Source organism: Aegilops tauschii, chromosome 5, assembly GCF_002575655.3.
Source record: "Aegilops tauschii subsp. strangulata cultivar AL8/78 chromosome 5, Aet v6.0, whole genome shotgun sequence".
NCBI classification, from domain to species: domain Eukaryota; kingdom Viridiplantae; phylum Streptophyta; class Magnoliopsida; order Poales; family Poaceae; genus Aegilops; species Aegilops tauschii.
In genome coordinates this window covers 112,394,163-112,411,435 of record NC_053039.3, presented here as the reverse complement: position 1 = coordinate 112,411,435, position 17,273 = coordinate 112,394,163, and the positions used below count along the sequence as shown (strand labels likewise).

The window sequence follows — 17,273 nt, the reverse complement described above, 5'->3', positions numbered from 1 at the left end:
TGTCAAATTGCTTGATACTTAGACATCTCCCATAATGCTCTTAGTCAAGATTTTCTTAAGTATGTTGTCAAGTTTACTTTTGAACTCTAATTTTGATTATCTTGGCCAGAAAATTCCCCCTTGACTTTGCAGATATATATTACTACCTCTTAACATTGTTTTTATTTGAGCGTAAATGAGGTATATAATGAGGGTGCTCCCCTTTTTGGTGGTTGATTTGCTAACAAGGTCAACGTTTGTAGGTACACGTGGACTTTTTCTATGAGAACGAAAATCTACATTGGTATACGAATTTCTCATTTCTTGTCACCTGCAAGTTTTCTAGTGTTCTTTTCTTCAAAACAAGCCGAGGTTTAGTCTAACCTTTTTTAAAAGATCTAGCAATACTAAAAATACTGCAGGATATGCACAAATAATTATATTATTGGATGCATAACAGCTATAAAAAAAATGAAGTCAACTATTTGTATATTTAAAAAAGTTGGAAAGAGTATAAGTTGATTAACTTGCGGTTTGTCTTAAATTGGAATTTTTCTCTTTTGAGATATAATTCATATATTTTATATACTTCATGAATAGTGCAGAGGACCTTACAGTTATTTCCATTTTCGGTGTAACTGGGGTATATGAAGAGGGCTTCATCACGGTCAGTGCTTATCTTTTTGTCCTCCTATTAAAGTCTATAATTGTTTATCTTTCGAGAAAAAGAGTATAATTGTTAGCTGCGATAGTGACAATTCTACCGCATATGTTGCAAAATACATACCATATATGTATTTACTAGAGCATGTTAGAGTTAAGCAAAATAGTGAGGCATCATCTACAGGTACACCCAACAGTTCCCGGAGCACTTTTCTCCATCCAGAATCCAGATAATAAACCAGAAACAGTACTAGTACTAGTAGTAACAGTTACAAGTAGAAATTGTCCAGAAATAGTGGCGAATCTGCTGTTGGACCAATCTCTTTCAGCTGTCATTCAAGTTTGTTTGCCATGGCCTCCCTTCGCTCGCTTGGGGAGCAGAGCATATCCCCTCCCCTCCCAAATTGCTGGATAATCATTAGCTTTGCATGGGCCTCAAGCAACCCATCCATCTTGCTGGTGGTGTTGCTGTGCTCCCACACGCAATCCTTCCTTCCTTTTTCTCTGCTGGCTTTTGCAACTTGCAGCCACCCCTCTGAATTTATTTTGATCTTCAAACTTCTCGGCCATTTCTTTTCCGAGAAAAAAAGAGAGAAAACGACGGATCATTGATTTCTTCCCGCAAAGAAAAAATCAATCGAACAACGCTAACCGATCATTTACCGATCCCGTGACCAAAACCAAAACCATCGGTTCTTCCTTTTTCCTTAGTATGAATGTCGCTCTCACCTCTCTTCCTTTGACTCCGCCCTCGTGTAAGATGTTGCTTCAACGACTCAAAAGTACTCCCTCCGTCCGGAAATACTTGTCATTGAACTGGGTGTATCTAGGTGTTTTTTAGTTCTAGATACATCCATTTTAATGACAAGTAATTTCGGACGGAGGGAGTATCTAAATTAGGAGAAAAAAAAGGCAGATATGCAAGGGGGTATGCAAGGAAGAAGTCAAATACCGATGAGAGCGAGAAGCGAACCAACAATTAAATGTAAAATGAAAATCAAAGTAAAAAAATGAGTCGCGCGTTGGCAAATATACAGTTTCTGCCAATTTTTTGACCATTTCGAATGGTTGACAATGCCCCAACTCCAGGTCCAATTGTTCAGAAAGGAGCCATGGCAACTGAATGAATGAATCAACAGCCTACACATTGCGCTCATCTCCTCCACGCCTTTTTGCTTGCCCTTTCCATGGCGCCTCGTCAGCCAACCACTTGAGCTGCCCACACAGCCACAGGCTGCCTGCTCATCATTCATGGATGGGGAGATGCCATTTGCATCTTCAGCAAAGCTCATGGCATCTTGTAAAGCAGCATCACGAGCCAAAGGGGGAAACCAGCCGGTGGAGGTGTCAGCGTCATCCATCCATGGCACTTGCCGAAACCAGAGCTCCAGGTATCTGCCTTCACAGGACAAGCACCAAAACAAGAACTCAAAGCATCTTAACCCGCTGCAGATGACCCTCTGGGAGCAGTGATACCCGGTCCGTGCTGTCGACGAAGCGACAATCCATCGAGGGCAGGGGGGCCAATCGGGTGGATTCTCATTAAACTTCTTTTTCCCAACCTTGATGAAAGGAGTTGGAACTTGAAAGGTACACTGCCAATTAACAACAGGATTCAACAACAAAACAAGCTCCTATTCGGCGAGCCTATAATACACTACACAGTCTTCTGAAAGGCAGAAGACAAACTAAAGAGAAGCGGGGGAGCTTACAGACAACGCTGCTACAGGGGTATGCCGTGCTCTAGGGGCTACAACTGCAGCGCCTCCAACCTCGGCACCAGATTGGATGGGCTTGCACGCTGCGCACGCTCGTCGCTGAGGAGTATCGTGTTGATGGTGCCGGATTCTTTCAACCAGGCAGCCACCACGACGCTGGGCGACACAAACCTTCCAATGTTGAATCGCTCAACCTGAAAGGGTGCTCCGATTGAGTTGAGCAGTGCTTCGATGACGTGACGGAGAGTGCTTGCGCCCGCAATCTTGCTATGCTTTCCCCACCCTGTCAGAATGCTGTACATACAGAGCATGGCTTCAGCCCACAGATGCAGATGGAGGAAAAGTTTACAGCCTTTGCATTTGTGCAGACACACAACTACTGTAAATGTAACAAACACAAGAAAAGTAAGTTGTAGCATTGAGTACCTTACAAATTCAGGCATAGCTCGTCCTTCGAAGACAATAGAGCGCACATTCAGGAGCCATGCATGAACCATTGCTTGAGCTGCACCACATGACATAAGGTGCAGGTCCAAGCAAAACTCACTCCATGTGTTCTCCCACACACGGCGATTCACCCCTTCGAGCACAATTAACTGAGCTCCTTGCCTCTGAAAATAATAAGGAACACACATTTGTCATTCAGTTCATTGAATGGATTAGCCCTGTGTATGCAGTTTAATTGGGAACATTTTACATAGCACACAACACTTGCTACCCTACATATGAAGATGGTTTAGTACAATTAAATATCAAGCAGTCCAGGAAATACCAATTCAGGTCAGTTTTACTACTACTAATCTGAAAACAAGTTCCAAAGTAACCATAAATGTCAATGGGCTACGTCAGAAATGTTTAATTGAAATATTGGAATGGCTATCGCACAACATGACTTCATTCAAGGGAAATCAAATTCCATGCATACTAAGGTTAAGGACAATGACAAAATCCACTACACTATCAAATTCAAGAGGGGAATAAGAAAGATTCCAAGTCACTTAAAAGTTAATATAAAAACTATTACAAACTATCTTGACGAGGCCCTCTTTGTTGAGGTGTGTGGGGTATCATGTGTGTGCCACTCAGCGGTTTGTGATGGTTTTAGCCCGGTTTTCCGTTAATTAACTGGGCAACTCTCCTCTTCTTACTTAATAGATGAGGCAAATCTTTTGCCTCCGTCTTGAGAAAAACACACAAGTATTACTGTGATACTATTTCAGCTTTTCAAATATAACCAGTCAGTTGAGAATAAAAATTACCCTTAAGCATTGATAAAATGTTAAGGATTGCTCAAGGATTTAATCATTTTAACAACACAAATTCTCAGTTTCTGCACAATACTTAAATCAAAGATGTACACTTCGAGCAGATCCTACCTGGCCAAAATGCCATAGCATATCAGTAAGAGCATTGTAAAAGGCAGAGGATGTTGGAGAATCCATGCGTCCCAGCTGATTAAAAAGGGACTGTGCTTGCGACCAAATTTCTTGGTAACCCATAAGGAGCCCATACGCAACGCCGTAGACAAAGTTATCAAACAAGCGAAGTTGTTCCAGTAATAGGGCTGCATCTTCAAAGTTATTACAGCGACTGCAAGACCGGAATTAAAGCGAAGAGTTAGTTACCGTATACCAGATTTGCAGGTTGGAGAGGAACGCAATGTGACTCTGCTAATTCAGATTTATGTACTAGTAACATGATTTTCTAACTCCACTCTCATATGTATTATACACTTCTGTTATGGCCAAAATAAATATGAAGCCATAAGGATATCTTCGGCTTACACTCTTTACTAAAACCAATAAATAATGACAGGATGTAAAAGAAATAGTCTTCACCATGCGCAGATCATGTAATGTAAGGGCTGAAGGCTAAAATTTGACCAGTGCAAGCATACATCCATATTGAACTTAGAAAAATTAAACTGGCAGGAAAAAGGCACTCCCTCCGTTCCAAAATAAGTGCTGTGGTTTTGGTTTGGAGTAATTGACTTCCAGTATAGTGCAGCACAAAATTTTGAAATTTTCAACTGGTATGATAAGTTCGGAACTAAATGGTCAGACAACATCTAGTGGCAGAATACTGAGAACAATTTTCAGTATAATACAGCACCAATTTTTCAACTTTCAACTAGAATGACAAAATTAATAACGAAATGGCTAGACAAGCATCCAGTGGTAGCATCCAGTCGTAGAATACTAAGAATTTGAGAGATTTGGCATTAAAAGGCTTGAATGAAAGAAATCAAGATGTACCTGCACGCATTCAGGATCGCAGAAAATGTAACAACATTTGGCCGTACACCCTGTTGGACCATCTTCTGAAACAATTCCAGAATGAAATACAATTCCTGAGACCTCCTCATCCGGACATCAATGGCAGAGCGTCCTCTTGTCACTGGATTAGCAGCCCTTATGATCTGGCCATTATAAACCCCAACAATGCCCATCTCTCCAACTTCAGGATCCTCCTCAGCGTGTACCTTAGACTTGCCAAATGCATCAATTATTGTGTTATACGTAACCACATTTGGCTTGATACCCATCTCAGTCATATCATTCAGCAAAGATAATGCCCACTCTACCAATCCATTCTTGGCCAATGTGTCAATGAAAGAGCTGAACAGAACAACATCGGCCTTTAGGCCAGATTCCTTAAAATCTAAATAGACATTAAATGCATCACCATGCATTCCTGCCTTTGAATAGATATCTATCAAAGTTGAGTATGTGAGTACACTAGGAGCTACCCCGCGTCTCCTCATATCTTGGACGAGGAAAGAGACGATGTCCAAGCGTCCCTGCTTTCCATATCCATTAATCAAAGAATTGTAAGTGACAGTATCCTTCTCAATCCCAGAGTCCTCCATCTCGTCACACACAATGGCAATCTCGGCATACTTTCCGGTCTTCACATAAATAGCCAGCACTGTGTTGTAGCAAACTCGGTCCAATCGAATTCCCAAAGACTTCATCTTTTCGTACAACTTGAGTGCCTCCTCATACTTCTCCAGCTTGGAGTATCCATCAATCAGGGTACTGTATGTAACAACATTTGGCTTCAGCTTTTTCGCTTCCATATCCAGCAGAACCTGCATAGCAAGCTCTATGTTGCCACACTTGCAAATTGCGTCGATAAATGTGTTGTATGTGTAAATGTCACGCCCAATGCCAAGATGGATCATTTCATCAAAGACAGCACGGGCATCCTCCAAGTGCCCTGCGCGGCTACACGCAGAAAGAAGTGAATTGAAAGTCTTCCGGTCAGGACAAAGCCCATCCCGTAGCATCTGACGAAAATATCCGAGCGTGAACCTGAGGTCAACACCCCCTTTCCCACATGCATCAATCACCGCATTGTACGTAACTGTGGTAGGCCGCAAGCCTGCACCCTTCATCGACTCAAGCACCCCCATGGCCTCGGTCGCAAGACCACTCCTGGCATATGCTGATATGAGCGCTGAGTATGCAAACACCGTTTTGCCATAACCCCCTGCAATGCCAGAATCAAAACCTCTTCTTGCGAGGTCTGGTCGCCCCATCTTGCCGAGTGCACCAATTGCGGCGGTCAAAAGCTTGCCCTTATCGACGGAGCCATTGCCAACAAGGGGCAGTGCAGCGTGGAACACCTCAAGCGCACGGAGCGCAGACTTGTCCCTGTCGCCGAGCTCCCGAAGGACATGGCAGTAATCATCAGGACCAACCAGCTCTCCCCGGAAAGAGGAAAGCGATGCGCCGAGCGCGCGCCGGTCTTCAGGGGCAACGCGGAGCAGCTTGTCGACACAGCGCCCAGCAGCAGCTGAGGACGCGCGCGCCCCGCGTTCCTGGCCTCCTGCACCACGGTTGTTGCGCTTGGAGATGTTCTTGGTGGAGCGCGCACGCCTGAACTCCGGGCCAAGGGCCCCAGCAGCGGCGCGCTGGGGCTGCACCGCCCACGGCGCGGCCGGGCCACTAAATATCGGGTTCTGGACGGGCGGGCACGTCACGGAGTGGGACCCCGCCGCGAGGAAGGGCGGGCAAAGCGCGGCCGCCGCGGCAGGCGCCGACGCGGACGCCGACGCATGCAGCCGGGCAGTGGCCGTGGCCGCCGCCGCCGCCGCGGCAGGGTGGTGGGAGGTGGCCGCCGCGTGCGCCTGCGACGGCGTGAAGTGCGTCGTTGGCGCCATCACGGCCACCGAACGCAATCACCTTCCTTCCTCCACGGACTCCCGGCACCGTACGTAACCCGCCTCGGAGACCCTCCTAAACTCCTCCAAATCCTTCCACGCAACCAACAGCTTCTCCAATCTCTCGCCCCGCAATCAGGCTGGAACGGAAGCAAATCCCCGGGAGACAGCGACCAGGAAGTCAGGATATTTATATGTCCGGAACAGCAAGATCGCTCCCGCGTGCAGCGACGGCGACGCAGTAATCGCCGCGCGCTGGCAGCATGCTAGTAGTGGCGAATGATTTGGTGATAAGATTGGATTAGGCGGAATTGGGGATTGGATGGCTGGGAGAGGAAGATCGCACCAGGCTGCGCGGGGGTTGGGGAGGGAAGAGATAAGACGCCGGAGCAAGCAAGGAAGAGAGAATTATTTCCGGAAGATTTCTCGACTGGAAAGCGTCACCGGTTTTGTTGGTGGTGTAAAGTCCATGACCTGTGGGGTTGGCATTCGAGGTGGCCCAGCTGCAACGGCAGAGGGTGGAGGTCTGTGGGAGTGACATGTGGGGCTGACTAGGTGCTGATCAGCTGAGCTGGTGGTGCTGTTGTGCTTATTAGAGCAAGTATAATAAGGTGCCATAAGCAGGCTATAAAGACTAGAATATTACTAGATCGGAAACGCGCCTTGGCGCTAGGATGCCGGTCACATCGATGTGTCCAAGCCGATAATGCTCAATTTAGTAGGAAGTCGGGTTTAGCGACGTATTCAAACAGGATACAACAAACTAAAAAGAAGAGGAAACATTCACATGTAATAGGAGTAAAACGTCATCGCGTTTGACATCTTCATGAGAAATAAGGCATTATTCAATTTAGTGTGTTCATGAGACCACAAAAGGAAACCACTTGATATTAAGCTCGGTACTAAGAGCGTAAATATGAGAGAGGAAGTACCAAGAGCAGAAACACGATATAAATAAATAAAAACTACATAGCCATAGCTATTAGGCATACTAATAAGTTGCTTCATTCGGCTGCCTTGTTGATCAACTTCATAGACGGCACGTCACATTAACCCGATGCATGCAATCTATTAGATACATTGCATAGAACGATTTATGTGTAGACAAAAATTGCACTTGCGATATTGTACCTTAACCTTTCAAAGCTCATGAACAGGGAGGGATGGTTCCCCTTTTCAATTTTGAAGGCAAAGACACATATGATACTCTTTGATCCCTGCCGTTTTGATAGAGCCTAACCAATTGTTTGTTATTGTTGGTCTCTTATCTATATCTGGGTGCACTCATCCAACCCGGTAATACAACCATTGAAGCATTGCATATAAAACATGGCATTATCTATGAACTGATCCACTACTACAATGCCTCTCAATTATGATGTGGACTTAATCAAAGAGGTGCTACTTGCCCAACCCCAACTCCCACACAATCCCCTTTTTGCTAACCCGGTAATAGAAAGAAAATAGGTTTCTCAGGATGGAAATGTAGGGACTATCTCAGGATAAAAGTGTATCAAGGAATTAATCAACTAAGTTCAATGATCAAACCTCTGATATAACTATTTTGATTAACATCTGATATTACTCAATATATCTCAGGATGGAAATATATCTGAGTAGGTGATGGTAGATACTCACAGTAGTAATCACCCCGTAAGATATCTAAAAAGATGACCCTATATATGCATGCCATCGACGCATTTGTTATAAAATGTGACGTGAAATACCTAAGCAAGGTTTGGTATGATAGAAACCAAAAGCAGGCCATAGTATTAATCCCAGCTAACTTATTTACATTGTTTTTTATACTGCATAATAGTAAACTACATCTATTAGATATATAACTTTATCCACAAGCCTTCATCCGATTTGCTTCATATATAACTTTGTCCACACGCTTTGATCCAATTTTCTTGATATATAACTTTACCCACACTCCATATTTGATTTCCTTGCATGTTGTGACACACGGACCTGCTAAAGGACATATCATGTTAGGCAAACTATTCAAATAGTGTGCCTCATGGATAGGGAGAAAATAATTTGGCCTATATGAAGGAGAACCACTTTGGATAATATTCAATGATCTGGATACACTGTAACCTCTTTAACATAAAAGAATATAAAAGATAAGAGTAAAATTATTTTACCTTAGCATTCTACATGGCACCCAGAAAACATATCGAAGATTTTCTTTAGGCACATAACTTGATTACACCATGCGATGAATCGAAGTAAAGGGATCTCACCTTATTATATGCCTAATTATTTAACACCGACAGAGGTTTCCAAATTGGTGATTTTGTTTTGGCATATAAAGAAACTGAAGTTCATAATATATAAAAGCAAATTAATAGAAATTAGATATTGCAACCATGAATCCAATCCTCTAGTGATTACTCTCATTCTAAAGTTAAAACATACCAATATGTAGCTAGTAAGTAATCAATTAGGTTAGCTTGCACGAACAAGGAGTTAACTGACATGTATCCCTAATCACAATAGCTTGTTAGTAGTTTGCATGCTACTAACCTCATGCTTGATCAGCCTGCACTGTATGGACTCCTTCAGGCTTCTGCATTCAATGGGTTCTCTCTCCAGCGCTCCTCTGTTGACAGTACAGGTAAGAAGTGCGGCTTGCCGCACCCCTGCGGGTGCGGTCATTCTCAACCCGGTAATAAAGCGATCAGAAAATAATGTAAGAACATCAACAAGCAACAATGCAATGAACAAAAGAGCTAAAGGCAAATACATAAGAAACAAAGATCAACTTCTTACAGGGAACATAACATGAAAACCGATGCATTTATTAGTTTGGACCAGACCAGTTGCCCTAGAAAACTGAATTGCCCATCACAAAGTTCAAGGACACTACAAATTTGCTATAGAGCAATCCCTGTCATTTCACTATTCTGCTGGCAATATTGGGATCACAAATTCAGTAAATTTAGTAACTGAATATATCACCGCACTTTTCAGCATATAGTTTCCTGCTTATTTGTACCAAGGAGAGCTCTCGGGTATAGGTGTGAGACCAAGTTGTATTTAAGACCGCACATGGAAAAGTTGTGTATGGAAAGAACAACATGGACATGTGATAGGTTGTACACGTGTCCGAGGTTACATAAAGTACACATGAGGCGACTTTACATCACTGATATGTTAGCCAGTTCATCCTAATATAGACTAATGCAACCTGACCTTACATACTAAACTGGCCAAAAGGGTGCAACAACCATCTTGGATATAGAACTATAGACTACCTGTATATGATATGATTGGGGAAGAGCTAATACTAAGTACTATTAGGTAACTACTTGGATAACCATCACATCTTACCATCAGCCTTAGTCTATCGAGATTCCTGAAAGTAAATACCACGTAGCCATGTGAGTGGTTAGGAAACATATTTTTAATACATTGCAGTTTAGCATAATTTACCGGAGCTAAATTACATAAATTTCTATAGCTCTTTATCCCTATAGTTGAAAACAATGTGAAACAATACAAATAAGAGGAAAATGAGGTATCATTTGGAAACACAAACTTTGGAAGCCCTCAACTACACCGAATGGAAATACATGATGATGCTAAGCACCATACCATGATAGGGAACATGGCTCTGGTGTCGATACACATTGTAGCAGAAGTTTCCACTGCAGAGGTAGTACACATAAAACCATGGTGGCGCAGGGAGTCTCTGGCAAGAAAAAACCACAAGATCCAGTCAAGCCAACTGCATGAAGGTGGAGACATGGCAGCAGGGTTCGCACAATAAACTCAATTCAAATCCTTTAAAGCATCTAGTTAGCTCGCCTGCTCACCAAAAAGAATAAATGAAAAAATAAAAACCAGCCTTGCATTATAGTACGGTGGAAACCGGGCTTGCAATAAACTCCCAAGTGCTTGGTTTATGGAAAAGGATTAAAAGACACCAGGTTTACATCATCAAGTGACATGAACTAATGATCAGGGAGAAATGGCATGCATTTAAAATAAATAAATTTGATTTCCACCGTTGTCTTGATAGAATTTGAGCAAATCATAGTGCAAGAATTTTAAAAGCATGATGAACTGATCAATCAACAGAATGGGACATACCTAGTTTACTGGTGGCACCATGGACCCAAAAGCTTGTGCGATTGTCGGCGATGCAGTGGAGAAAAGCTTCCTCTGTGTGAGTGAATCCATCACGTGTTGAGAGACACCACACAGCCGTGCAAAGAGGACGACAATGATGCATCAAATCGATCTGTACACATAAGATCAGCAAGATGGGTACGACGGCGAAAGGGGCCAACCACCAACACGTCACCGCTGGATAGAGTTACACAAGGAAGTGGTGAAGTGAATCGCAAATGAACTCTGAACATGCTTCCGTGATAAGTTGAGGCTTATGGGGAATCAGAAGAATACTTTTGAGTGCAAAAACATAAATTAAGTATCTGGCAAACTGAATGATGGGATGTTACACAACCACTGTAGACTGACTTACTAATGTTTAATACAATACTTATTTTGCTATTTCTCACAATGTAAGATCTAGCACACATGCTTTGACGGAATACATAACATATATCCACAAGAATAATAGGATTAGTTTTTTCAAATGGAAACAAATATATTACCTCAACTTCTTACATGTAGAAATATTGTTATTGTCTTCAGACCAAGCATCACATTTCCTTGCACAGACTGAATACTCAAGTTACATGTCAGTCCTAGTGCTTGATTCATGTTAAGATGTAGACCTTGGAAGTACACGGACTGAATACTCAAGTCCCATGGTAGTCACAGTAACTCTTTAGATATAAAAAATATAGGTGTTCTCTTAAGAAAAAAAAGAGGTGCAGACCACAAACTTTACACTGAATACTCCAGTTACATCAAGACCACCACATCAGAACCTCCTAAACTGAAGCAAAGTGATTTATCAGTCAATCTTATCGTGTTCCCATTCCCTGTATGACATTCCCTTTTTTGTATCTTTTGCCGAGATATATATCTTCAGACACCTTGCTAAAGTACAAATGAAAAATCCCCTTTTGTTAGACTAAAAGAAGGCTATTCTGAAACTACATCACCAGAATCCAGGAACACCGCAGATGGGGTAGTTGTAACAGTAATCCTAAACTGGGACATGCATTAGACTATATAATTATTACTCGGCAAAATACACTTTCCATAAAAATTAATTACTGAGCTCAAGAAAACCTACTCAAGATGGATGGAACCAACATTCTTCAGCTACACACAGATTGATGCAAAATGAATAGCTACCTAGGCCAGATATTGAATCAAAAGTCATTGATTTATCGAGCAGTGCAGAAAGTAAAAAAACTGAACATGTGACCATCTCCAAGCTCATAAAGCGAGCACGAAACCTGAAATTTATCTAACATGAGGCCAACAACAGAACTGGCCGATCATAGATTTTCCTTCCTAATGAAGCCAAGCCCCAAATACTCTTATCCATACACAAAAGAACAAAACATCAACATTCCATGCACAAAGGAACAAGTGTTGGCCCTACCAGGAAGGGACAAAAGGCAAGGCAACCGCAAAAAAACCAGTGCGCAAAGTGACTGATACTTTTGGTTGTATCAGAAACAAGACAAGAAATAGAAGGATCTTATTCTCCAGCCTATGCACAACCAGCATATCACCATACAACCGTGTACCTAGCTTTGGAAAAGAAGGGGAGCATAAAGGAGGGGGAGAAGAAGGGTTGACCCGCACATCAGTAAACAGAGAAGAGCAGCCATAGATCGAAGGAGGCATCGACCAGGGGATTGAGCCACAGAGGACCAATCTGCAGGTATAGAAAAGGAAAAAAATAGAGATTAGCAGCATCCAATCACCAAGAACAGGAGAAAATAGAACATTGGCCCATGAAGCAAAGGATACATGATTATCCTGGAAAAGATAACCAATTTTGACAATGAGCTACAAAATCAGTGAATCTCTATCTAGTTACACGGAGATAAATTTGCTCAGACATGTTCTAAACGCCTGGCCTATTGGCCCTGCTCTTGACCAGCACAATAGGTATTGGAAGTAGCCACTGCCACCATATTGATCTTAAGGGTACAACATAAATTACTTCCAAACCACTGATGAAGAGGATCGGTAGTCAGTAATATTTATACATATGGGTTGCTTGTTGCTGTTCTTTTTCATTCATACACAATGAAATTTCAACTAAAAAGTACAATAGATCCTGAGAAGCAAAAAAAATGACATCAAACTGCACTTACCGTCTTAACTAACATAGATACAAACAGAAAAATAATAGACATGCTGACAATGTCTAAATGAGCAGATTACAGAGTACAAATAAAATATGAGTTCAAAAGTATAATTATATATCAATAGACTTGCAGATAATGAACTAATGATGCATCATGATATACTGCTTTCACCCACGTGATCAACTTCCATAATCCTACTATGTATGGCGCAAACATTGGTTACTTGTTATCATTAATGTAGAGATGGTGATGAGCAACCAACTAATTAGATTGCCTTGGTATTCCGGTAAAAAAAGAACCTTCATCTAATAAAATATCTCCTTCCTATAGATAGTAGCCTAGTAGGTATGAACCACAGAACCTAGGCACCAACGAACTATCCATAGGTACACAACAACCTAAAAAATGGAACCCATCAGGGCAACCTGAAAAAGTAACTAAGATCATGAGCAACCTGTAGCAAAAACAATAGCAGTTCCAACAACAACATCCTACGATAAACATCATCATACAAATGAAAAAAGATTGAGCGTGCGCATAGAAAGGCATGAAGGAAGCGATGAGAATAGAGTAGCACCTGAGCTAGGACCAGCCACCAAGAGCCAAGACTGTGAGACAACCACGAGCAACAACAACAACAGTTCCAGCAATGCGACAGTCAAGACTCAAGATCACCAGCAGGCGGCGATGACTTTTGGATCCAGCAACAAACACTAACCACATCCCTAGAGGAAAATTAGTGTAGATGAGCAGCAGGACAGCAGAAAACCGACTTCCCTGACGTGTAAACTGATTGCAGAACAATACCAGCAATGTATCTGAAAAATGGATTAGAGATGTTAACAATACGAGCATGCAGTTCCCAACACACAAGTCATAATAGTACGGGCATGCAGTTCACAAAATGAAAATCGTAATCTACAAACATAATAACAAAGTTAAGTAACCAACAGAATCTAGCAGATTGGAAGAGCTTATGCTAAATAACATATTCGGTGTGTCAACTGCAGATCTTACTCATCTTCTACGAGTATTTTCGAACATTTTCACTAACTGAGTAACCAACAACAAATATTTCACTTGTTTACCTATAGGAATATCCATAGCTTTCAAGGGTTGTATCCTCATATAATCAGTTCTCTCTAGCTTCTACACCCCTTAAAAACAATGAACGGGGCAGCGGCCTATGCAGCCAATGCAAAACCTGTGTCGAAGTTGGGTTCATATATATCCTCCTAATCCTAAGCACATAAAGATGTGAATTGAACAATGGCTGACAGATCGCTCAAAGTTCAAGTGCATTGTTCAGCATCGGCTCTCAATAATCTGTGCTTAATCCTGTACTAATTATATACCTTGTGGATTTACATACTTGAGGCTACACCAAATCTATAAATGAAACAAGAGTGCATAAAAAAGAGCATATATAAGTGAAGAAGAATATAACCTTGTAACTATAATTGAGGTAAATTTGAGCATTTCCACTAAGCTTCATAGGCAAAGTATACATCCAATGCATAATTAGCACTCCCACTTCCGATACATAATCAGGAGCAAGGCCAAGGATTGATGCCAAATCCCTCTATCGAAAAAGGATGATCTGCGCTAGCTCCATGAATAAATGAGCACTTGTCCATGCCATCTGAACCTGTCACACACCAACGATATGGAAGATAAAACATTTAGCTTTAGGAAAATGGATTATTACACGGGTGAAAATAATTACTAACAACTACAAACATGTTATATTTATTATCATGTTCAAGGTAAGTAATTGAGCGAGCCAGTGCCAAACCTTTCCATTCCCTTGTCACCACTGATAAGGACAAATCAGGCAGCGGACAAAATAAAAAAGGTAACAAAAACATAGGAATCTAGGCAGACCACAACAATCTCCTACACAACAACAATATCTGAGCACCTAATGCATCCAAGCAAGACAAATTAAGAAAGGTAACAAAAATCTACCCTGGATATAGGCATGATGCCTAGTCTCCTGCAAAGCAACAACAAATACCAGTGATCCAAACAGAACCGAGCACCTAATCGATCCAAAGGAATCCGACCAGATCCAGGATCAAGCAGCAAATGCATCCAAGAAAAAGATTCGGGCAGTCAACACATCCAAAAAGCTACTGGAGCTGCACATAACAACTAATAGTCTGCTAGCCAGCAAGGAAAAGGAAGATCTCACCAACCAGGAACCTTGCAACCTCTCGACATGGCAACAGATAGCAATAATCCTGTAATGATGTGCTCTCGTCCATCCTATCTTCTACAGCAGCTGTAGGATCACATCAATTGCTCTACTCCAAATCGAATTGAAGCACATGTGGAGCTGCAGGCTCAATCCCCTCTCCTCTCCTCTGCTGCTACAAAAGAAGAGAGGGATTAGAAAGAGATAGAGAGGAAGAGGAGGAGGAGGAAGGAGGGGGAGGGGATGAACCGACCAGGCAGAGAGGAGGCGCAGCCCCATGGCCGCCGGTGTTGGAGCCAACCTCCGAAACCCTAACCACGAGGCAGGGTCACGGGTGAGCGGTGAATCCGGCAGGAGGAGAGGACGCAACGGAGCAAGACGATCTCGGCGCTGTGCTGCGCGGGGCCGCGGTCATCGGCGAAGGCCACGGCGAGCGGGACGGGTGGGGCGGCCCGTTGCTCCCCCGTCGAGCTCGAGCTCGTCCATGGCTGCCGCGGCGGGCAGGGCGGGACGGCGGGGCCGCGGTCATCAGCCACGGCCACGGCGAGCGGGACGGGCGGGGCAGGAGGAGAAGGAAGGCGTGAGGGGGTGGGGAGGAGATGATGGGCGGAGGGGACGATGGGGAGCTCGAAAGGGCAAGCCAGCCGCCTGCCCCCACCTCATGGACTCCCTCACCCAACCAGCGTACATCACGCACACAGCACGCACAGTGCCACCACATGAAAACCCAAAAATGCCCTCGGTGGGGCACGAGATTTTCGGCGGTGGCATGAGATCTTTTACCAGTCGAGCACGCCGACGGGCCGCACGGGACGCGCCCCAGCCCAAGCAAATGACATGTGGGCCCCATCTGCTGGTTACCCCACCCGCCAGCGAGACCGGAACGAGTCCGCGAAGTGAGAGAGACCGGGAGAGGGCAGTAACTATTCATTGCTATAGGCGCGGGGGTCGATCCGACGGCCAGAATCTTTCACCGCATCGATCTAACGGTCTGGAACGCATCAAAAATCCGATCCGACGGTCATGAATCGCTGAACTCTGAGAACTCTCATGTTCTCCCAACTAACTTATATCTGGATATCTTTGCTCAGTTGAAGGAGAGAGAAGAGAAGCGGGCTCTTAGTTAGCGCTTTGTGAGGTTGTAAGGTGAGCCAACTACTAATAAATTAATACACATTTAAAATTTACTATTGTACATGCTAGTTGTGAGGTTGGCTTTAGATGACATGGCAACTTCTTATAGCTGACCGTTGGCTATATTATTAACCATGCTCTTAGAGCATCTCCAAAAGTGCTTTTATATTATCGGATGGAGGAGTTCGTAATAAAAACTGCTAGATGCAAAATTTACATAAAAAGGAAAGTATTACACAAAAACACCCAACTTCAATGGATGATGTAAAAATACATCAGCCGCGCGGCCGCTGCTCCAACAGGTGATGTAAAAAGGGCCATCAGCCGCGCGGCCGCTTTCCTCTCTGCTCGAAGGTTCTGCCATGTTGCTTCATGGAATTGCAAATGTAAATAAAAAATCCTTGGACATTCTGAATCACCGACGAAAGTACCTCTCTAGAAAAAACGGATGGAATACCAAAATAGTTGCACATCAATCTATTGTGCGTCTCAACCCGTTCTCTTCGGGTATACTCACGGCCAAACACACAACCGTCGTGCTTCGGCTTCTTCCTTTTGTGCATCGCTACTAACATATCAATGTCCCCTCCTTCGGTCAAATTAAATTCCTCATCCGATGAAAAATCGTCCACAAAAGAGGAGTTGCACGAGCTCATCTGCAATAGGGAATCGCCATCAAACTACAACTTTATGTCCTATGAAAAATCTCCAAGTTTGTGCGAATTTTTACCTTGGGGGAATTTCGTCGAACACGTTGTGTGCGGGGTGGAAGAAACTGGTCGACGGCTGGTGGAAGCCCTAATGATGCTCACGTCGGCCGTCGAGGGTGGGCGGCTAGGTCTACTACGACCCCTGGACGGCTGGCGGATAGCGAAGGAGTCCACTTACATGATGCAACGCCGCCGCCGCCGACCGAAGCAATGGCCGCTCGACGGGGTCACGGTGGTCGCGTGGCTGCCCCTGCTAGCTTCGGTAGCGAGTAGCGCTACTCCGGAAGGTGGCCATGAGATCCTGGAGCCATAACGTTCCCCGGCGCTCCAGTGAACATCCGAATCGGCCAAAAAAATCCTCGACGGGGTAGATCCAAATCGGCGGGTCGTTGGGGGCTCTGGCGGCAGGGATGGGCGACGAGGTCTCGGGGTGGACGGACGAACGGCAGCGGGGGC

The 17,273-nt window shown here is 43.7% G+C and overlaps 1 protein-coding gene and 1 long non-coding RNA gene across 5 annotated transcripts; both read right to left on the bottom strand.

Annotated features, from left to right (window-relative positions):
* Positions 1–1,561: 1,561 nt before the first annotated feature.
* LOC109750003 (uncharacterized) lies at positions 1,562–7,581 on the bottom strand. Of its 2 annotated transcripts, XM_020308943.4 has the most exons (5): positions 4,616–7,581; positions 3,737–3,950; positions 2,787–2,971; positions 2,355–2,654; positions 1,562–2,237 (listed from the first exon to the last, which is right to left on the bottom strand). In XM_020308943.4, exons 1-4 carry the CDS (start codon positions 6,523–6,525, stop codon positions 2,393–2,395), a joined length of 2,571 nt encoding a protein of 856 aa, XP_020164532.1. In that variant the 5' UTR covers positions 6,526–7,581; the 3' UTR covers positions 1,562–2,237; positions 2,355–2,392. The 2 variants fall into 2 exon arrangements, with proteins under 2 accessions (XP_020164532.1, XP_020164531.1); XM_020308942.4 differs by having other exon boundaries at positions 2,175–2,654; positions 4,616–6,970.
* A 644-nt stretch (positions 7,582–8,225) lies between these two features.
* LOC141023312 (uncharacterized) lies at positions 8,226–15,634 on the bottom strand. Of its 3 annotated transcripts, XR_012184250.1 has the most exons (9): positions 15,227–15,634; positions 14,975–15,145; positions 14,224–14,424; positions 13,354–13,594; positions 12,265–12,337; positions 10,627–10,777; positions 10,129–10,223; positions 9,058–9,889; positions 8,226–8,502 (listed from the first exon to the last, which is right to left on the bottom strand). It is a non-coding gene; the product is annotated as an uncharacterized lncRNA (long non-coding RNA). The 3 variants fall into 3 exon arrangements; XR_012184248.1 differs by lacking the exons at positions 8,226–8,502; positions 9,058–9,889; positions 10,129–10,223; positions 10,627–10,777 and having other exon boundaries at positions 11,885–12,337; XR_012184249.1 differs by lacking the exons at positions 8,226–8,502; positions 9,058–9,889; positions 10,129–10,223; positions 10,627–10,777 and having other exon boundaries at positions 11,885–12,337; positions 14,971–15,145; positions 15,227–15,629.
* Positions 15,635–17,273: the final 1,639 nt, after the last annotated feature.

What these genes read in the sequence shown, in the direction of transcription:
- LOC109750003 (XM_020308943.4), bottom strand. Translation starts at nt 6,525, where the DNA reads ATGGCGCCAACGACGCACTTCACGCCGTCGCAGGCGCACGCGGCGGCC. An exon ending in GCGATCCTGAATGCGTGCAG is followed by an intron (nt 3,951 to 4,615) that starts GTACATCTTGAT and finishes CCGGTCTTGCAG; the next exon opens with TCGCTGTAATAACTTTGAAG. An exon ending in GCTATGCCTGAATTTGTAAG is followed by an intron (nt 2,655 to 2,786) that starts GTACTCAATGCT and finishes CTGTATGTACAG; the next exon opens with CATTCTGACAGGGTGGGGAA.